This window comes from Scyliorhinus torazame, chromosome 5 (assembly GCF_047496885.1).
Source record: "Scyliorhinus torazame isolate Kashiwa2021f chromosome 5, sScyTor2.1, whole genome shotgun sequence".
In the NCBI taxonomy this organism is placed as follows: Eukaryota; Metazoa; Chordata; class Chondrichthyes; order Carcharhiniformes; family Scyliorhinidae; genus Scyliorhinus; species Scyliorhinus torazame.
The window spans coordinates 286,880,985-286,903,482 of NC_092711.1; the positions used below are offsets into that span (position 1 = coordinate 286,880,985).

At 47.0% G+C, this 22,498-nt stretch overlaps 1 protein-coding gene across 2 annotated transcripts in view; it reads right to left on the minus strand.

Moving 5' to 3' along the window:
• LOC140421185 (zinc finger MYM-type protein 3-like) overlaps window positions 1-22,498 on the minus strand; it is a 157,998-nt gene that overhangs the window by 11,421 nt on the left and 124,079 nt on the right. For both annotated transcript variants that reach the window (XM_072505687.1, XM_072505688.1), the window contains 2 exons: window positions 6,579-6,693; window positions 4,580-4,840 (listed from right to left, as the gene is read on the minus strand). In XM_072505687.1, coding sequence (XP_072361788.1) covers window positions 4,580-4,840; window positions 6,579-6,693 — 376 coding nt within the window. The remainder of the gene's footprint in view (window positions 1-4,579; window positions 4,841-6,578; window positions 6,694-22,498) is intronic.

Genomic DNA, 22,498 nt, shown 5'->3' on the forward strand with positions numbered 1-22,498 from the left:
TTGCCCAACTTTTGTTGATCAGGTCACCATTTTAGCCAAGGTGCAGAACATGAATAAAAACAAATGCGCGATCCTTTGAAATTAGAGGTTTTAAACTGACAGAAATCAAGATCAATACACAGGAAAATATGGTAATTATTATTGTCTCAAAAAGCATCAGCAGCAGTATGCATCAACAAAGTAGCTGTAGCATAATAGCTCAATACCAAATTTATTACTGCAAATGTAAATGTTCAGTGTAACACTTTACAATCTTTTCCTTTCACCAAGGTCCTGAAATTGGGCAGAAACCTTTAATAAACTGAGCAATCCAACTTGGCCGCCAGATTTACATCTAGTATCTGCAGTTGAAGCTTCAGCTTCATGGAAGCTCCTACAAGAAAAGTGGACTCTTAGAGACAAATTAAAGTGGACATTGAAAATAGCTTTGCAATGCCGGAGTAAAGAACCACAAACTCCAACACCACAGCATCGAGATAGTTTCATCTTTTGGCTGATGATTGATTTGTCTTTGGAGCGAAAGCAAATGCACTTCAAAGTTGCAGCTGGCAGGGGAAGGGCACACTTGTGAGCCCTCGAGATAGTCAAGAAATGTAGACGTTAAAATGAAATTAACCGAAAGGCAAGGCCAAAACTTTCAATGATCAGAGAAGCGTTAATTCTCCAACCAGTTCAGATAACCTGGCCGATCAAAAACAAGCATCTTCCCCGCTGCAGGAAAAGTATGTGAAATCCTCACTCCCCATGTGTGCTGCAAATGTTAAAATTTTCATAGAATCCCTACAGTACAGGAGGCAGCCATTTGGCCCATTGAGTCTGCACCGACGCTCTGAAAGGACACCCTACCTTGGCCCATGTCCCCACCCTATTCCCGTAACCCAACCTATCCTTTTGAATATGGGGCAATTTTAGCATGGCCAATCCACCCAACCAGCACATCCCTGGACATGAGGAGGAAACCAGAACACCTGGACAAAACCCACGTACAAGCTCCACCAAAGGCTAGAATTGAACCTGGGTCCCTGATATTGTGAGGCAGCAATGCTAACCACTGTGCCACCCATAATTTTGACTGAAACTCTTGCGCATACTGTGCCAAGTCAAACATCTGTCTGCCCTTTCCTTGAAGTTTCAGGCTCAGTTCATTCAAGTGGGTGGTTATGCTTCATCTGCAATCAGCAAATTGCCAACTTTTCATTCTCAGCAAGAAAGTTTTGCATTGGAGTGACTAACGCATTAAATAATTGCAAGATCTTCCATGGCTCAGCCACTGTACATTCTCAAAATAGAAGATTTTTGTGAAATCGGACTCCACTTCTTCCAACAACTCCACAAACTGTTGTTGGTTTAGAGTGCTGTTGCGAACAAAACCATTTTATCAACCGCATTCATTAAATCTTTCTGCATGCCTTCCCTATCATTTTGAGCACAAGAGATTTTCTGGGTACAAAATGCAGTGAAACATGACCAAATCATCTCCATTGGGACCATTCGCAGCCAAGATCCAGACTTGCTCAATTCACTGCAGATGCGCCATATATCATAACTAGAGCTAACTTCTTCAACGTTTCCACAACGTCTTTGAAAGCACCAAGAACAGCAAAGCACTGAGTGCAACCTTTAGGCCCACAAATTGCCAGGATTTCTTTGTCAATGAGAATCTTTGGACTTAAAATGAATCCAGAAAACAAGGCTACATGGCATCTCGGATGACTCATCCAATGCCACCAAAAGCAACACACAATTCTGAGGAAATGGTTGGGCGACAGGATTTTGCATCAAATCTCAACTGATGAACTATCTGGTGACTCAGCAGCACATTTTAAACCTTTTGCATGATGTCATGTTTTTTTACCATAATGTTTGAGCCACATTTCCATAATTGGACAGGCTGATGATGTTCACCAAATCTCCATTTAAATATGGTTGGTTTTTTTGACCAAGCCAGAATCCATGCTGCTTTGTAACCAGTTCAGATGAAGTAATTGTTTCAAATTCTGTTACTGTTTGAAATTAGACTTCAGATTAGCAATTTTGGTGACTCTATTTTGGCCACAAGAGGAAACGTCCCATCAAATTCATTGTGCGCACTTTGGAAATTATTTTTCAAACTGACAATCTTGTTTCAAATATCATGCACAGTGATGTATCATTCTTTTTTACAACCTCAAATTCCAACTCTCATTCACGTGGAATTTACTTTCACTGAAATGTCGGCCTTTTGATCATCAGTCTCAGGTTTACATTATTGTTTCGGATAACAAACTCACCCATGTTTGAAATGTGGGAAAAAACACAAGTAAATTAGAGCATGAATTCATCATGCCTGTGTTGATTTGCCACATGTGGCAAGCGTGTTGGACAACACTGATCTAGATCACCAGAAAACAAGGGCTTGGAAGTCATGCTACGGCTATACAAAACCCAGTTAGACCACACCTGGAATACCGTGAGAAGTTTAGGTTAGCACACCTTAGGCAAGATATACTGGCCTTGGAGTGAGGGAGGTCAGTATCAATTTACCAGAATGACACTTGTGCCCCAAAGGTTAAATTATGTGCAGAGATTAAATCAACCCGTTATATTCCCTGGTATTTAGAAATTTGAGGAATGCTTTGATCAAAGTTTTCACGATACTAAGGTGGGAGCAGATACGGTAGATATTTCTGCCTGTTTGGTCATCTCGCACCAGGTGCATAGTCTTAAAATTAAAGCCAGACCTTTCAAGGGTGAAATTAGAAAACTCTTCGATACACAAAAGGTGTTAGAAGTTTAGAACTTTCTCCACAAATGGCAATTGATGCTCAGTAAATTGTAAATTTCATATCTAATGTTGATGAACATTTCTGCTCAGAAACTTGGGATAAGGTACACAGAATAAGTTACAGATCAGCTATGATCTTACTGTATAGCAAAAATGGCCTACTCGTGCACCCAAAATACTGTCCTGGCAGACCCAATGCCGACATAGGTAACTGCCTTGGGATCACAAGTAGGAATCTCCCTTAATGACCGAAGGAAGCAGAAATCTTCTTTAGCATTCCAATTACTAGCATGCGAAGGACAGTTAACCAAGTACAGTCCAGGAATCAAACTTGGGACCTTCTCGGCTTACATCACAGTGCACCAATTAATGCATATCGAATAGCAATTTGGAAGGGGATGGCCGGCTGGGGAACTGAGGGAAGTGAGTCATCTTTTAAATCCAAAACAGGAACTACTTCGAGTAAAGGGTCACTCGCAATCATGACTTGTTTATTCTGCTGCACTCGGGTTATAAATAGAAGAGAAAGATTTAAAAATAGGAGCACAGCAGCGTGGGGGATGGGGAAATGTTTTATTTGAAACTGGTGCAGGGGTTAGCAGTTTTCCCTTAAGGGAAGAGGAAAAGTTGCACAGGAAAATAAGAGGACCTAACCAATAAACAGATAATTACTCCAAATTATCCCAGATTTGCTAATATGGATCATGATCAGAAATAAAGTCTGTGCTGTTTATCCTAGTATCTGGTTGGGAAAAAAATGAACCGACTCACTTATTTTTATTAAATTTAGAGTACCCAATTATTCCCCCCCCCCCCCCCCCCCCCCCCAATCAACGGACAATTAGCGTGGTCAATTCACCTATCCTGCAATCTTTGGGTTGTGGGAGTGAGACCCACTCAGACATGGTGAGAATATGCAAACTCCATACGGACAGTGACCTGGGGCCGAGATCGCACCCAGGTCCTCAGTGCCATGAGGCAGTAGTGCTAACCACTGAGCCACCATGCCGCCTGAACAGACTCACTTATAGGTACAGGTTCTGAGTAGGGTTGCGAATCCTCCAGGACTACCTTAGAGTCAGCAGGAATTAAAGTTTAATCTTCAGGTCATTATTGCAAGTTTAAAAACCCAGTGGAAAAATCATAAGTCCATAAAAATTGCATACTTTTTTTTGCTTTTTAATTTTCTTCACAAACTTTCACTTATTAACCAAAAGATTGTCAGATTGGGGAAATTGTTGTGCGAATAACAGTCAAGCTTAATCCAATTAGACATCAAAAAAATTGTTCCCTTTCCAATTGGCATGGTATGGCACTGCACCTGGAGGATGAACTAATGATTGGAGTGTGGGGGTTGGGGTAATTTGAGACGGAAGGCCATGAAATGAAACCTTTGGGAATACAATCAACCAGAGTTGACAATTCGGATTTCCTGTCATATTCAACAACAGCAAGGGAATTCATCGAGAGCAAGGGAATACATGGACAACTCGAATGTACAGAAATTCTGTCTCATTCCTTTCCACAAGCTTTGACTCCAGTACATTTCAACAGAGAGCAATCACACTTGTTCTGGTCATCATTCTTCAGGTCTGAGCATTTATGAGTGCCAGTCGCTATATGCGGGCCACAAGGAGCAAACCCAAATTTAAAAAATAGTCTAGAGATTACTGGGTGCTAGACTGGTGTTACTTGCATTACTGTATAACTTTACATGCCCTTGCAGAATGCAAAGGACCCAAATTTCTGATTATTCTTTGGTTTCTTTTTCTTTTCATTTACCCTGTCAAATGCATCAGTCTCGACAATACTCACTTTGATCCCTTCCCTTTTTGTAATTAGCAGGCATGTAATATCGAATGCTGACAAGCTTTGTGGTTCCTCTGGGTGTTGTGCACTTTCTGGACTGTCGAACAACATTAATGAAGGACAGTCGCATGTGCTCTTCTACACACTTCAGTCCAAAATACTTTGTGTTAAAGAACATGAGTGTGTTCAGTAGAACGAAGGGCGAGTATACTCCCAGTTGCTTACATTCCCAGAGATGCTCTTCCTCGACCCGGGAGAATATTAAACCTAAGAGGAAACAATGTCACAATGTTAATGATCATACTCATCAAATCCCCCCCCCAAGCATTTTATGAAGCTTTTTAATTTGCCCCACTGTACTTTTATTTGAAACTATTCAAAGTACCATGGTAGAATTGCCTTCAGCACTCTATGGGATAACGCATGGTGGAGATGAAAATCAACCCGAGTTCTCACAGTGCCAGGGGACCCGGGTCCAATTCCGGCCATGGGTCACAGTCTGTGTGGAGTTTGCATTTTCTTCCCCGTCTGCGTGGGTTTCCTCCGGGTGCGCCGGTTTCCTCCCACAATCCAAAGATGTGCAGGTTAGGTGGATTGGTCATGATAAAATTGCCCCCTAGTATCCAAAAGATGTTCAGGTTGGGTGGGGTTATGGGGATAGGGTGGGATAGTGGGCCTAGGTAGGGTGTTCTTTCACAGAGTCGGTGCAGACTCGATGGGCTGAATGGCCTCCTTCTGCACTGTAGGAATTCTATTCTCACTCGTCAATGTGCATAGACAACGGGTGAGGAAAAGGGTCAGGGTCAGTTACAGTGAACCCCTGGTCATGAAGGCTGCCAAGACTTGTTTCCGAACTAATAAAAGTAATAATTTGGACAACTGCAGGACTACAATTTGTAAGGGATTTTTAAAAATACACATAATAAACAACTGCTATTCTCATGAAAGTCTATATATGGGAGGGGGATGAGAGAGGAGGACACAAATACAGAAATGATACAAACCTTTTTTTAATAAAAAGTGCCCAATTATTATTTTTTTCAATTAAGTGCCAATTTAGTGTGGCCAATCAATCCAACTAATCTTTGGTATGTGGGGGTGAAACACACGCAGACACGGGGAGAACGCGCAAACTCCACACAAATAGTGACCCGGGCCGGGATCGAACCCAGGTCATCAGTGCCGTAGGACGCAGTGTTAACCACTGCACCACCGTGCCCCCCAGAAATGATACAAACTATATCATGGGGACACAGACAAAAGTCATTAGCTTACTACTCCCTCTCCATCGCCATGGACTGATCAGTCCTTGCATTGTGCAAAACAAAAGAATACATTGTATTTAATAATCCAACCAAAAGGGAAATAGGAGGAAACTACAAACACCAATAACAAATACCCAGGAACAGAGACTAGAACATTATTCACATATGAAATAAAAACACAAAATATTGGAAATATTCATAAGGTCAGCATCTGCAGAGAACAGGTCTGTGACAGTTAATCAGAACATTATTCCTAATGAAGGAATGTGTTTCAGATGCTAGAAATCTAACAAAGCCAGGAAATAGCAGGTCAATAAGTATCCAAAATTCATCTTTGGGATGCCCAACACTCAGAGTAATGTATGCTGGATCACGGAATCTATTCCAGGTTAAGTTGGACAGGTTTTTGATCTACAAGGGAATCATGGGCGGTAGGCAGGAGAGTGGCATTAAGACCACAGTCAGATCAGCCATGATCTTATTGAATGGCAGTGAAGGTTAATGGGGCCAAATGGCCTACTCCTGCACACATTTTTTTAAAAAACATGCCCGTGCTCGAATAAGAGACCACGGGCATATTTTGGCTAGGGCTCATCAGGAACGATGTACTTCCAATTTCCACCAGAGATTAATGTACTACGGGCACCCTCAAATTGGTTATTCTCCTCCAACATGGGTATGAATGCATATGGGTGGACACATGCAATGTTTAAAAATGGTAGGAAATCTCAACAACTTACCATTTGGAAGCAAACTTGGTTGCCAGCCTTGTAACATTTTATTCAACTCTTGGACAAATGTCAGGTAATAGAGATCAGTGAATATGTTGACCATTCGGTTGTTCTCAAGCAAGAACTATAATAAAGCAGATGAGAAATAGCAAAACGTAATACGGAGCAAACACTAATGGTCCACACTTGATTAAAAAAATATTTAAACTAACTTTTCCCGTGGGGGTGCTGATTAAATACATTGCAATTTAAATCTATTTACTTTTCCAATCCTGTATTTACTTCCATTTTAGCTAGACATCTAATTTTGTTCATTCCCATTACTGGACAATAGTGAGTGAATAGCTTCGATAGCAAGGTACAGAGGATCAGTGAGGCACAGCATGTGGTTAACACTGTTGCTTCACAGCTCCAGGGTCCCAGGTTCGATTCCCGGCTTGGGTCACTGTCTGTGCAGAGTGTCTGCACGTTCTCCCCGTGTCTGCGTGGGTTTCCTCCGGGTGCTCCGATTTCCTCCCAGTGCAAAGATGTGCAGGTTAGGTGGATTGGTCATGCTAAATTGTCCTTCGTGTCCAAAAAAAAAAAGGTTAACTGGGGGTTACGGGGATAGGGTGGAGGCGTGGGCTTGACTAGAGTGCTCTTTCCAAGGGCCGGTGCAGACTCGATGGGCTGAATGGCCTTCTTTTAAACTGCAAATTCTATGATTCTATGAAAACATTAAATTCCCTCATTGGGCAGTCTCCACTGCTGTGAGGGAAGCACCAAGTAAAAAGCCTGTTATTCTGCTGAAGTTAGTGACAGGGGAAATAAATGATTGTCGCTCATTCCTAGAGGGCATGGTAATGGGCAAATGTGTTATATTATGGCCCCCACTTTCATAAAATCAGACAGCGCAGAAGGAGGCTATTTAGCCCATCATGCCTGCGCCAGTTCTTTCGCAAGAGCTATCCAACACGTCCCATTCTCCTGTTCCATTCCAATAGCCCTGCATATATTTCCATTTTAAAAATATATATTCAAGAACTATGAATCATAAAAACAGAAAGGCAGTTGACTTGTATCCGTGTACGAAAATAGTATCTCAGGCTGCACACATTTTAAAATTCAAACTCTCGATTTTATCCTTTCTTTGCTTTGGGCACAAAATCTACTTCTTGGGATGGGGAGCAAGGTGATGGAGAAAGGAAGAGCGAGATAGCGGCCTAGAACATTAAACTGGCTTCAAGATGGCTGTCTTCAAAAATTGGAGATCCAAAGTTATTCTCGTGTGGCAATCTTCGTTATCCAAACATTCAAAGTCTTTTTGAAAAAAATTCCAATTAGTGTAGCCAATCCACCAACCTTGCATATCTTTTGGGTGGTCATGGTGAGACCCACGCAGATCAAACCCGGGTCCTCAGCGCTATGAGGCAGCAGTGCTAACCATTGTGCCACCCTGCCGCCCTTATTTTAAGTCTTTTTCTTTTAAATTTCAATTAAGGACAAATCTAAACTAGAACTGATGACTCTCCAGACAGGTGAGCATTTGTTTCTTCTTTCATGTGATGTGGGCGTCACTGGCAAGGTCAGCATTTGTTGTAAGCGTCAGTCTGGAGTCATACATAGACCAGTCCATAAAAGGATGGCAGATGTCTTCTCCAAAAAGACATTAGTGAACCAGATGGGTTTTTATGAAAATCAATTACAATTACATGGACAGTTACCGAGATTAGATTTCAATTCCAGATTGAAAGTGAATTCCTGGTTTAAAAAATGTATTTTATTCCAAATTTAAATAAAAGGTTACAAAACATAAAAACCGTTCGGGGAGCAAACTCCCGAACACACAACTGTACAGTTTGTATAATTGTTTTCCTTTTTCACCCCCTTCTTCCGCTCCTCCACCCCTTCCTGCGACAAACGGCTCCTCAAACATGGCCACAAACATTGCCTCGAAGCCCTCCGCTGAACCCTTCAATTTGTACTTATAAAAAAAATAAAAAATTTAGAGTACGCAATTCATTTTTCCAATTAAGGGGCAATTCAGCATGGCCAATCCACCTACCCTGCACATCTTTGGGTTGTGGGGGCGAAACCCACGCAAACACGGGGAGAATGTGCAAACTCCACTCGGACAGTGACCCAGAGCCGGGATCGAACCTGGCACCTCACACCGCGAGGCTGCAGTGCTACCCACTGCGCCACCATGCTGCCCTCTTAATTTGTATTTGACCTTTTCCAGCCAAAGAAAGCCATATACAAGTCCCTCAGCCAGGCCACCACCCCCGATGGCGTTGCTGACCGCTACTGCAACAAAATTCTTCGCCGGGCAATCAGAGAGGCGAAGGCCACAACTTCGGCCTTCCTCCCCTCCATCATCATAGAATCTACAGTGCAGGTCATTCGGCTCTTGGAAAGAGCACCCGACCCAAGGTCAACACCTCCACCCTCTCCCCATAACCCAGCAACCCCACCCAACACGAAGGGCAATTTTGGACACGAAGGGCAATTTATCATGACCAATCCACCGAACCTGCACATCTTTGGATTGTGGGAGGAAACCGGAGCACCCGGAGGAAACCCACACACACACAGAGAGGATGTGCAGACTCCGCACAGACAGTGACCCAAGCCGGAATTGAACCTGGGACCCTGCAGCTGTGAAGCAATTGTGCTATCCACAATGCTACCCGTGCATCTCCGGCTTCTCAGATATCCCAAATATCGGCAAAGGGTCCGGCTCAACCTCTTTCCCCCATTATCCTTGTTAGAGCCGCGTCCACTCCTGCCCAGAATTTCTCCAGCTTTCCGCAGCCCCAGAACATGTGTGATTCGCTCATCCCGCCCACACGTCTTACACTCGGCTGCACTCCCTGGAAGTACCCACTCATTCTTGTCAGAGTTTTATGCACCGTGTACCAACTTGAACTGTACGAGGTCATCCTTGCGCACAAACTCGCATTTACACTTTGTAGTGCCTCACCCCATACTCCCAAGTTTATCACCCCTTCCAGCTCCCTCTTCTCCTTAATCTTCACCACCTGCTCACCTCCTTGCTTCCCAGCCACCTGTACATGTCTCCGCTCTTGCCCATCCCTTCCACATCAGGAAGTAGCAGTCGCTCCAACACTGTGTACCTCGGCAACCTGGGGAACTCTTTCCAAACGTTCCACACAAAGTCCCTTACCTGCAGGTACCTGAACTCTCTCTCGGGAGCTCTATCCTTTCCTTCAGTTCCACTATACTGGCAAACCCAGCTTCCAGATACAGGCCCCTCACCTTAACAAGCCACACTTCCTATACATACCCATCTATTCCCCCTGGCTCAAAAGCGTGGTTTTTGCACAGCGGCACCAGCATCCCTTCTATCCTCAAAATGCCTCCTCCGCTGATTCCATCCTTTACTGTGGATTGCATCACCAGACTCTCCGCGTATTTCCTTCGTGTCATTGGTTATGCTGCCATCACAATAGCCTTCAAGCTGGACCCCCTATGGAATTCTTCCCCCATCCTAAACCATTCTGCCTCTCTCCTTCCCACCACTGCCTCACCTTCTCCACATTCGCCGCACAGTAATAGTGGAGCAGGTTCAGCAATGCCAACCTTCCCTTCTACCTCGGTCTCTGTAACAGGGTCCTCTTAACTCGTGGCACCTTCGCTGCCCATAAAAAGTATTGACATAATCATATCCAGTATTTGAACGAAGGCCTTCTGTACAAAGATCGCAAGTGTCTGGAATATGAACAGGAACCTCAGCAGAATGTTCATCTTCACCTCGATGCCAGAGTCAAGTGCAATGCGTCCCAGCTCTTCAAATCCTCCTGAACCTCCTCCACCAGCTTTGTTAGATTCCATTCATGAAGCATCGCCCATTCCCTTGCCGACTGAATCACCAGGTATCTAAATCTGTCTCTGGCCACATTGAATGGCAACCCCTGTAGATTGGCTCGCCGACCCAATTAGTTCACCGGGAACACCTCACTCCTCCCTACATTTAGCTTGTATCCGACCTCCCCAACAGGCCCATGATCCTCTCTAAGCTCTCCGGTGGGTCCGAAACATACAATAATAGGTCGTCTGCGTATAGTGACACCCACCCGGTGCTCCCTTTGTCTCCTTGTAATCCATTGCGACTCTGCCGACCTCCTAAGAGCCATTGGCAGAGGCTCTATCGCTAGCATAAACGACAGCGGACACCCGTGCCTTGTTCCCCAGTGCAATTCAATGTTTTGTGAGTCCATGTCGTTGGTCCGCACACTCTCCTTCGGTGCCATGTATTTCAGGCGCAGCCATGCCACAAACTTCAGCCCAAATCCGAACCTTCCCAGGACCTCAAACACGTACCGCCACTCCACCCACTCCAATGCCTTCTCTGCGTCCATGGATACCACTACCTCCGGTACCTGGGCTCTCGACTGGCTCAATCACAATTAACAGCCTCCTAAACTGCTAGCCCTTTGCGAAACCTATCTGGTCCTCTGCAACCACTTCTGGGACACATCCATCCTGTCACCAACTTAGCCAGCACTTTCACATCCATATTTAACAGCAATGTGGGCCTATACGACCCACATTCCAATGTGTCTTTCCCCCTCTGTGGTATTAAATGTGATCATCTCTGGCAGCACCCCTTCAACGCCTCATTAAACGCCCCCAAGAGATGTCACGGCAGGTCCGTCGTAAACTCCTTCTAGAATTCTGCCGGGTAACCATCGGGCCTCAGGGCCTTACCCGACTTCATATCCCTTATACTGTCCAAAATCTCCCTCAGCCCCAAGGGCTCCTCTAGCGCCTGCCTCTTCTCTTCCTCCAGTTGTGGAAACTCCAGTTTGTCTAAAAACTGTCCCATGTCCCCCTCTTCACCCCCCCGGGGTCCGCCCTTTACAGATTCTTATAATAATTGCTAAACGCTTCGTTTAGCCCGTACCCCAGTCTGTATCTTCAATATTTCCCTGGATGCGGCCTGCCTTCGTAGCTGATGCGCTAACATGCGACTCGCCTTCTCCCGTATTCATACTGCACCCACCTTGCCCTACACAGCTAACCTACTGCTCTTCCTGTTGTCAACCTATCAAATTGCTCCTGCAGTTTTTTCCTCCTCGTCAATCCCTCCGTGGTGGGTGCCCACGAGTACTCCCCATCTGTCTCAACTATCTCTTTCATATTCCTCCCTCCTTTCCCTATCCACATATGCCTTCGACGTGATAATTTCACCCCGGACCACCGCGTTTATGCTTCTCAAAATTGGCCGCCGACACCTCTCCCTTTTGGTTCAATTCTACATAATCTTTAATCACACCCCGCACTTTATTGCAAAACCGTTTATCTGCCAACCACCCCAAATCGAGCCTCCACCCCGGCCGCTGCTCTTGTCCCGATCCAAGCCGAAACTCCAGCCAATAGGGTGCTTGGTCCAAGATTACTATCCCCGTATATTCTGCCCCCTTCACCCCAACCAAAATCTCTCCCCTCACCGCAAAAATGTAGATTCTTGAATACACCCTATAAATATGTGAGAAAAAGAAATACTCCCTTCCCCCTGGGTTCTTGAAGTGCCACAGGTCCACCATACCCACCTTTTCCATAAACCGGCCAGCTCCTCAGCCATTCTTATCCTACCCATTGACCAGGGCTCAATCTCTCTACCCTCGGCTCTAGGACACAAGTAAAATCTCCCATAATCAACTGGTGCGTGGCCAAGTGCAGAATTGCTGCCAGCAACCCCCTCAAAAACCTCCATTGCCCCAATATTCGGTGCATATACATTCACCAGTATCACCGTGTCCCCTCGAATACCCCACTCACATTTCTCCCATCTGGGTCCCTCACTTGCTTCGCTCTCACAAACCCCCAATTTCTTGCTCATCAAAATGGCAACCTCCCGCGACTTTGAATCAAACCCCCGAGTGGAAAACCTGTCCCACCCATCCCTTTCTTAGCTGAACCTGGTCCTTCACGAGGAGGTACATCTCTTGCAGATAGACCACCTCCGCTTTTAAACTCCTCGGGTGGGCAAAGACCATCCCCCTCCACCTCTCTTGGCGTTCTCCCCATCTCACTTCCGTTCACCAGCATTACCTGCCAGCGTGGCAACTCCTGTCCAAAGGGTCCTCCTGCTGACCCCCCACCCCTTTGTTCTATGAAGAAAGTTCCCCGCTGACCTCCCCCTCCCAAACAAAGACTCATCGCGAACCACAGGTCACCTTCCCCAAAAACAAACAAAAATAAAAACTGCTGCCCCCTTACAAACTATTCAGCCCCGCTACCATTTGTCAACCCAACAGAAAAGACAAAACCCTCCCACCAACCCCCACTCTACCTGTATTCTCCATTGCCACCACTATCACTGTTCGCACTTTCGATCTCTCGGATCTGCACCCGCTGAGCCTCCAGACATTTTTCCACTCTCACCATCGAGCCCTTCAGGGATGCTACTGCCCCTTTGATGGCTTTGGATCGATCCTCCTGCTGCTCCTTCCTCTGCTGGCGGAATTCTTCCTTGATGAAGGTCATCAACAGTTCCATTTGGGGCTTTCTAACTTACACTGACCCATCACCCTCTGCCATCTTTCCACTAGCTGCTTGGGGGGTGGGGAGGGAGAGATTTCTCCGATCTTCAGTTATATTTTTCCGAAGTTACACCCGATTTTGGGTAAAAAGAGCTCTTTTCTACACTTCAAGCAGGAGCTGCTGGTAGTGGCCACTCGCACCATGGCCACCACCAGAAGTCATTTGAAAGTGAATTTCGACTTCCGGTTGCGGCGATGACCAGCTAAGCCGCACGTTTCGGCGGCTCCAGCGCGAACGGACCTTCGGGCTCTTTTAAGAGCCCCAATGGGGAATTTTTTCGGGACGAAACCCGGTGTGGGTTGAGACAACAGGGAGACCCCCCCAACGAAAAAGAAAAATATCGGCGGCGGCGGCCAGATCGCGAAGAATCCTCGAGGACAGGGGCAGAAGGAAAAAGGAGCAAGATGGCGGCGGAGAGAGCCCAGGCGACATAGGGGCCGGACCAAGAAGAATTTTTGAGACGGTGCGTGGAGCTGCTTAAGAAGGAGGTGCTGGCCCCGATGCTACAAGCAATTGAGGGGCTTAAGGAGGCACAAAAGACCCAGGAGATGGAGCTCCGCGTGGTGGAGCAGAAGGTGACGGATAATGAAGACGAGATCCTGGGCCTGGCGGTCAAAACGCAGACGCACGAGGCGCTCCACGAAAAGTGCACTGAAAGGATTGAAGTCCTAGAAAACAGATCACGGAGAAAGAACCTTCGGATACTGGGTCTCCCCGAGGGAGTGGAAGGAGCGGACGGCGGGGCTTAAGTGAGCACGATGTTACGCTCGCTAATGGGAGCTGAGGCCCCCTCGGGCCCCTTGGAAGTGGAAGGGGCCCATCGGGTCCCTGCGAGGAGACCAAAGGCGGGAGAACCACCTAGGGCGACGATCATGCAATTTCATCGCTTCAATGACAGAGAGGTGGTTCTGAGATGGGCCAAAAAGGTACGAAGTAGTAGATGGGAGAATGCGGTGGTACGGGTGTACCAGGATTGGAGTGCGGAGGTGGCGAGAAGGAGGGCGAGTTTTAATCGAGCCAAGGAGGTGCTACACAAGGTGAAGTTCGGGATGTTGCAGCCGGCGTGACTGTGGGTCACGCACCAGGAGAGGCATCACTACTTCGAAACGGCGGAAGAAGCATGGACCTTCATTAAAAACGAGAAACTGGATCAGAACTGAGGGACTGATGTTGGAGGGGAAACGACAATGCTGATGTATATAGAGATGTAAGTTGGGGAGGGGGGACACTAAGAAATGTGGGCGCCGGTGGGGGGGGGGGGGGGGGGGGGGGGAAGAAGAGACATAGACGGGGGATGGGGAATGGGAGTGGGGCGGCAGAGGGAGCTGCGCCACAAGGGGCGGGACGGCTCTAGAGAACACGGGGCTTATTGTTCTTGTTCCCGCGTCAGAAAGATGATGGCGGGAAGATAGGCGCAAGGTAGATGGGAGTTCCCCACGGGGGGGGGGGGGGTCAAGGGGAGAGCGGGAGAAGCCGGGGTCAGTTGAAGTCAGCTGACTTTCGGAAGCAATATGGGGGGAGTAATCATGCTAGATGGGGATCTAGCGGGGGGGGGGGGGGGGGGGAATAACTGGGTTGCTGCTGCAGAGATCGAAGAGGAACTGGTAAAAGAAAAAGTGGTCGGGGCGGGAATGCGCCGCCTGGGGAACGGGTGGGTGCGCGGAACCGGGACGTGGGACTGGCCTAGAGAGGGTGATGGCTAGTCGACAGGGGAGAGGGGCAGGCAGCCCCCCAGTACGGCTGATCACGTGGAACGTGAGAGGCGTAAATGGGCCGATTAAAAGGGCCCGAGTGTTCGCGCACTTGAAAGGACTGAGGGCAGACATGGCCATGCTTCAGGAGACGCTGTTGAAGGTGGCGGACCAAGTTAGGTTAAGGAAAGGATGGGTGGGACAGGTGTTCCACTCAGGGTTGGATGCAAAGAACAGAGGGGTGGCCATACTGGTGGGGAAACGGGTGTCATTCGAAGCTAGGAACATTGTAGCAGACAGCGGAGGCAGATATGTGATGGTGAGTGGCAGACTGGAGGGAATGGAGGTCGTATTGGTTAACGTATATGCCCCGAATTGGGATGATGCGGGATTTATGAAGCGGATGCTGGGACGTATCCCGGACATGGAGGTAGGAAACCTGATAATGGGGTGGGGGACTTCAATACCGTGTTGGACCCAGGGTTAGATAGATCTAGATCTAGGACCGGAAGAAGGCCGGCAGCGGCCAAGGTGCTTAGGGGGTTTATGGACCAAATGGGGGGAGTGGATCCGTGGCGATTTGTTAGGCCGATGGCCAAAGAGTTCTCCTTCTTCTCCCATGTTCACAAGGTGTACTCCCGGATAGATTTCTTTGTTTTGGGAAGGTCACTGATCTCGAGGGTGGAAGGAACGGAGTACTCAGCCATAGCTGTTTCAGATCATGCCCCACACTGGGTGGACCTGGAACTAGGAGAGGAGAGGGAGCAGCGTTCACTCTAGCAACTGGATGTGGGATTACTGGCGGATGAGGGAGTCTGCGGAAGGGTGCGGGGATATATCGAATGGTACCTGGAGGCCAATGACGACGGGGAGGTCCGAGTGGGAGTAGTATGGGAAGCACTAAAGGCGGTGGTCAGAGGAGAGCTGATCTCCATCAGGTCCCACAAGGGGAAAATAGAGGCCAAGGAAAGGGAAAGACTACTGGGGGAGATTTTGAGGGTAGATAAAGAATACGCGGAGGCCCCGGAGGAAGGACTATACAGGGAGAGGCGACGACTCCAGACGGAGTTCGACCTGTTGACCACAAGGAGGGCGGAGGCACAGTGGAGGAAGGCACAGGGGATGAGATATGAATATGGGGAAAAGGCGAGTCGCCTGTTGGCCCATCAGCTGCGAAAGGGGACAGCGGCGAGGGAGATAGGGGGAATTAGGGATGAAAAGGGAGCTACGGTGCGGAGAGCAGGGAAGATATACGAGGTGTTTAAGACCTTTTACGAGAGACTATATATGTCCCAACCCCCGGAGGGAAAAGAGGAGATGCGGCAGTTTTTGGACGAATTAAGGTTCCCGAGGGTGGAGGAGCAGGAGGTGGAAGGCCTGGGGGCGCCGATTGGGGTGGACAAGGTTACCAAGGGGCCAGGGAACATGCAGGCAGGGAAGGCCCGGGACCAGATGGGTTCCCGGTGGAATTCTATAGAAAATATGTGGACTTGTTGGCCCCGCTGCTGGTAAGGACCTTTAACGAGGCCAGAGAAGGGGGGACCCTACCCACGACAATGTCGGAGGCGACGATATCGCTAATCTTGAAGCGGGATAAAGATCCGCTGCAGTGCGGGTCCTCTAGGCCTATCTCACTGCTAAATGTGGACGCCAAGTTGCTAGCAAAGGTTCTGGCAACGAGGATAGAGGATTGTGTCCCGGGGGTGGTGCACGAAGACCAGACAGGGTTCGTAAAGGGGAGACAACTAAATGTTAACGTGCGACGGCTATTAGGGGTGCTAATGATGCCCCCAGCAGAGGGGGAGGCAGAGATAGTGGCGGCAATGGATTGAGAGAAGGCATTTGATAGGGTGGAGTGGGAGTATCTATGGGAGGTCCTGAGGAGGTTCGGGTTTGTCAGCTGGGTTAAACTCCTATATGGGGCCCCAACGGCAAGTGTGGTCACAGGTCGGCAAAGGTCGGAGTATTTTCGACTACACAGGGGAACAAGGCAGGGATGCCCGTTGTCCCCATTACTGTTCCCGTTGGCAATTGAACCACTGGCCATAGCGCTGAGAGACTCCAGAAAATGGAGAGGGGTGATTAGAGGGGGAGAGGAACATAGAGTGTCACTCTACGCAGATGACCTACTGCTGTATGTGACGGACCCAGTGGGGGGGATGACAGAGGTAATGCAGATATTGAGGGAGTTTGGAGATTTCTCGGGATATAGGCTTAACATGGGAAAGAGTGAGCTTTTTGTGATAACCCTGGGGACCAGAGTAGAGGGATAGATGGCCTACCGCTAAGGAGAGTGGAAAGAAACTTCCGATACCTGGGGATTCAGATAGCCAGGAGCTGGGGAACCTTACACAGACTCAATCTGACATGACTGGTGGTACAAATGGAAGAGGATTTCAAAAGGTGGGACATGCAGCCGCTGTCACTGGCAGGCAGAGTGCAGGCAATTAAGATGATGGTCCTCCCGAGGTTCCTATTTGTGTTCCAATGTCTCCCTATACTGATCACTAAGGCCTTCTTTAAAAAAATAGATAGGAGCATCACGAGCTTCGTGTGGGCAGGGAAGGCCCCGAGGCTAAGGAGGGGGTTCCTACAACGTAGCAGAGACAGAGGGGGACTGGCGTTGCCGAATTTGGGCGACTACTACTGGGCCGCCAATGTGGCGATGATTTGTAAATGGATGATAGAGGGAGAGGGAGCGGCGTGGAAAAGGTTGGAGATGAAGTCCTGCAAAGGGACGAGTTTAAAAGCGCTGGTGACGGCGCCACTACCGCTCTCCCCAAAAATATTTCCCACGAACCCAGTGGTGGCGGCAACATTAAATATCTGGGGGCAATGGAGGCGACAGAGGGGTGTGCTGGGAGCCTCGGTGTGGTCCCCGATCAGGAACAACCATAGGTTTGCCCCAGGGAGGCTGGACGGAGGATTCCAGAGCTGGCACCGGGTAGGAATCAGGAGAGTGGGAGATTTACTTATAGACAGGACGTTTGCGAGCTTGGGAGCGCTTGAGGAAAAGTATGAGCTACCCCGGGGAAATTTCTTTAGATATATGCAGGTGAGAGCGTTCACGAAACAACTGGCGAGGGAATTTCCGCTGCTCCCGACACAAGGGATCCAGGACAGGGTGCTTTCGGGGGGGTGGGTCAGGGAGGGCAAAGTGTCAGAGATATACCGGGAGATGAGAGAAGAGGGGGAGGAGTTGGTGGGCGAACTGAAGGGAAAACGGGAAGAGGAGCTCGGGGAGGAGATTGAGGAGGGTGTGTGGGCTGATACCCTAAGCAGGGTAAATTCCTCTTCCTCGTGTGCCAGGCTTAGCCTGATCCAATTTAAGGTGCTGCATAGAGCACACATAACGGGAGCAAGGTTGAGCAGGTTCTTCGGAGTGGAGGACAAGTGTGGGGGGTGCGGGGGAAGCCCGGCGAACCACACACATATGTTTTGGTTGTGTCCGGCCCTGGAGGGGTATTGGAGGGGAGTGACGGGAGTGATCTCGAAGGTGGTGAAGGTCCGGGTCAAGCCAGGCTGGGGGTTAGCCATATTTGGAGTAGCGGATGAGCCGGGAGTGCAGGAGGCGAAAGAGGCCGATGTCGTGGCCTTTGCGTCCCTAGTAGCCCGGCGTAGGATTTTACTCATGTGGAGGGAGGCGAAACCCCCCCAGACTGGAGGCCTGGATAAACGATATGGCGGGGTTCATAAAACTAGAGCAGATGAAGTTTCCGCTGAGAGGATCGGCTCAAGGGTTCACCAGACGGTGGCAATCGTTCCTCGACTACCTAGCGGAACGTTAGAGGGAAGATAGGCGGCCAGCAGCAGCAACCCAGGGGAGGGGGGGTAAATTGTTTGGGTTTTTGGAGGGGGAGAAGGGGCGGGGGGAGTATTACTTCATGTTATTTGGTTAGTTTACCATGTTAGTTACACAATGTTATATTGCAGTTATCATGTTACTTTTATTTCTATTTCTTTGATTTGTAAGGGGAAAAAACTGTGTTTGAAAACTTTAATAAAATATATTTTTTTTAAAAAGTGAATTCCAACTGAACTTAAAGTCGACCAACTGCCAAAGTGGGATTGGAACCCACGTTTCCACAGCATTAGCCTGAGCCGCCTGATTACTCGATCAGTGACAATACCACTTCACCATTATCTCCGCCCAGTGATAAACCGGTTATTAGATTTAGAGATGAGTTGGTGTGGGTGAAGATGAAAGCACGTACTTATTGTGGTAATGGGCATTAGGTGAGAGCAGCACCGTTAGATTTTATAAGAATGAACAAACTGAAGGTGCACGTATGCATCCATCTAAACAACTGGTTAAAAACTTGCTTCCAATTCCAAAATAACAGCTGCATTAAGAGGAAAACATTTATACTCCAGTGCTTGACCAAACCTGACCCAAGAGCTGCCGATGTTTCCTTCTGGTGAGAATCAGAAACTGCTTCTCACAAGACAGATGACCTGAAGGCAGATGCAGTAATGTGTTCTGCATACTTTAACAGCACTGAGCATTCTTCAAACCAGGGAAAAAGCATACTACATGCATTGCCTAGTTTCCGATAGAGATGATTTAAAAAAAAAAAAAATGCAGGAAAAATAAACTGCAGATTCTCAGGCATCCAAAAAATGAAAAAGACCGTCTATAGATGCTGGGGATTCGGACTGCGAATTTCTAACATTTGCATTTCTATTTTCTACCTCTGTTGTGCCAGTTACATAGACGCAAGCTACAGTATTTTCAGCATTTGCTCTTGGAAATCTCTACAGGCCTTGCATTAGAACAGTCTCTTCACATTTTTCCCAGACCTCACCCCTCTCCCACTCTGAAGCTCAAGAAAATGCTTGGAAGATAATTTTCAGAACTCTGCTAGTGCAGTGCTGCTTCCAAAATGGGTATTATGCATTACAGAATCATAGAATTTACAGTGCAGGAGGCCATTCGGACTATCGGGTCTGCACCAGAGCACTCTACATAAGTCCACACCTCCACTTTACCCCGTAACCCAGTAACACCACATAACCTTTTGGACACTAAGGAGTAAGTTAGCATGGCCAATCCACCTAACCTGCACATCGTTTGACTGTGGGAGGAAACTGGAGCACCCGGAGGAAACCCATGTAGCCATGGGGAGTGCAAACGCCACACAGGAATTGAACGCGGGTCCCTGGAGGCAGCAGTGCTAACCACTGTGCCACCCTATTTAGATGTGGAGATGCCGGCGTTGGACTGGGGTGAGCACAGTACGAAGTCTTACAACACCAGGTTAAAGTCCAACAGGTTTGTTTCGATGTCGACATCGAAACTGACATCGACGGTTGACATCGAAACAAACCTGTTGGACTTTAACCTGGTGTTGTAAGACTTCGTACTGTGCTCACCCTATTTAGAGTACAGTTAAGAGCACTGGCAATGTTGCGCACACACCTCCCGCTAGAGACTTGACACTGGCCCGTAACTTCCTCATAGTGGCAATCTCCAGGAGATTGCCACTCTCGACGGATTTACCCGCGCCGTCATTGCAAATCCCCCATCTCATCCGACCTTCCTCACTCTAACTGGGTGAGACAGAAGCAGTCAAGCACCCCCCGGGGCTGCATCAGCGTGGAGTAACTGAGATGCAAATATATAGGAAACAGCTCCCATTTTTATTGCAGTTCGAAGCAATTTTCTTCCTGTAACTCTTTCAGAGTAACTATCAGGGTAAAACTGGCAGAACCACATGAAGTTGGTGAATTAAATCGCTTCTGTCGGACGGTTCCCAGCCCAGCATATCTGTCCCGGGGAACAGAGGGCAAATGCTCGGCAAACCCTTAAGTGGAAACTTCCTCGAAGGATTCTCCAACATATTATTGGGGTACCCACTAAATGCGACCCTGGGGAACCACAAAGTTATTATTTCTGGTTAGACTCATTCTTTCCTCCACTGCCTCAGTCTTTTTCCTATAATTTCTTAATTTCTAAGCTTTCAAAGCCCAGTTTATTTGCACACAATCAAAAAACGTTTGGTAAATCTCCAATAATAGTTCACATCACAAGCATATCACATCATAACCACTTTGTATCATATTAATATCCTAGTATTTGTATTAATAGTCTTGGGTCATACCATAAAATTTACCATTCCGCAAATAACAATCGGCTGGTTAGCAAATGTTTTACACAACAACCCACTGATTCAATAGATTTCTACAATTTTTGACATGCATTTGTTCACCACTTATGCTGAGAAAGTGGTGCAAAGCTTTGTTCTTTAATCACTGGACCTGGAGCTGAGCCCTCGTTCCCCCTTCCCCCAAAAAAGGGTTAAGAATTTTTTTTTGTTAATCTAGCACTTAAAAACTGCATTGAGCAAGCATATCCAAGTACACTGCGTTTAAATCAAGATTCATTAATTAAATATGCTTGGATTAGAAATTCTATCCAATGGAATGCTGGTAGTCGATGCTTGGAACAAATGCCTCAAGTGTCCTAATGGGTCACTCACCCGTCTTAAAATATCGCTGCTCATAATGCCATTTTTAAAATCACTCAGTTGCTTCACTGGCTTTGGAGCATATCCCAGTAAATGAGTATTGGCCGAATGGCCTCCTTCTGTACAGTAGGAATTCTACATACTGAATCAATTCGAAAGGATACAAGATATATGTACACGATTTTCCAATATAATAAACTTCAATATTAATTCATGAATATTACTATAATACAGGTAAAACACAGATTTTCCGATTGAAATCTGATTAACTGTCACGATTATTGGCGCTGGGGAAAGGTCAGAGTAGGAGGATGCAATATGGATATTTCAACAGAGGATGCATGTGCAATACTTGCAGTTTTCTTAGTGGCACTTGAGAACCACAATGTTTGGTCTAAAAGTGTTGGTGGCAATAACTTGCAAGCTGGTGATTAAGACCACTTGATTTCAATTCAATTCAGGATTTTCTATTTCCGCCACAGTTTAAGGTATTGCATTTCAGATTATAACTTGCTGCATTTAAAGAAGTCCTCAATTCCCCCATAGTTATTTCACCCATTATCTTAAATCTGTTATCTCTGGTTACTGACCCTCTGCCGGTAAAATGTTTCTCCCTATCCACTCATCAAAACCACTCAATTTTGAACATCTTGATTGAAAGAAAAACACCCCTGCCCACCAAGGAGAACAATTCCATCTTCTCCAGTCTCCACAGGATGCAGACCCTCATTCCTGATAATATTCTGGTAAATTTTCTTTGCATTTTCGCAAAGGTCTGGACATCCTACCAAAAGTCTGATACCCAGAATTAGACACATTATTACATCACACGATAGAATAATTGGTAATGAAAAATTTAGTAATGGGAGAAAACCACATATTACAACACATGATAGTATAATTGGTAATGAAAATTTAGTAATGGGAGGAAACATATGGTAATGAGTGCAAAATCAAGACGTCTGAAGGCAATGAGGAAAGGTGCAACTAAAACCTACAGCGTTTGTTGGTTTTAAATGGGCTTCCTATCTGCCTGACAGAAATGGTGAAAAAACCCTCAACTCTTACGGTCTAAAGTTATATAAAAATGTGTAACGAAATCCATTGATTGGGGGCTAAATTAAAAGTTTGTGGAGATTGTAACATTTAAGATACAGGGCATTCCAATGTTTGTTACATTGGTTGCTGCCTAGTAACAAGGGCAGGGGCTTCCTGGATGTGT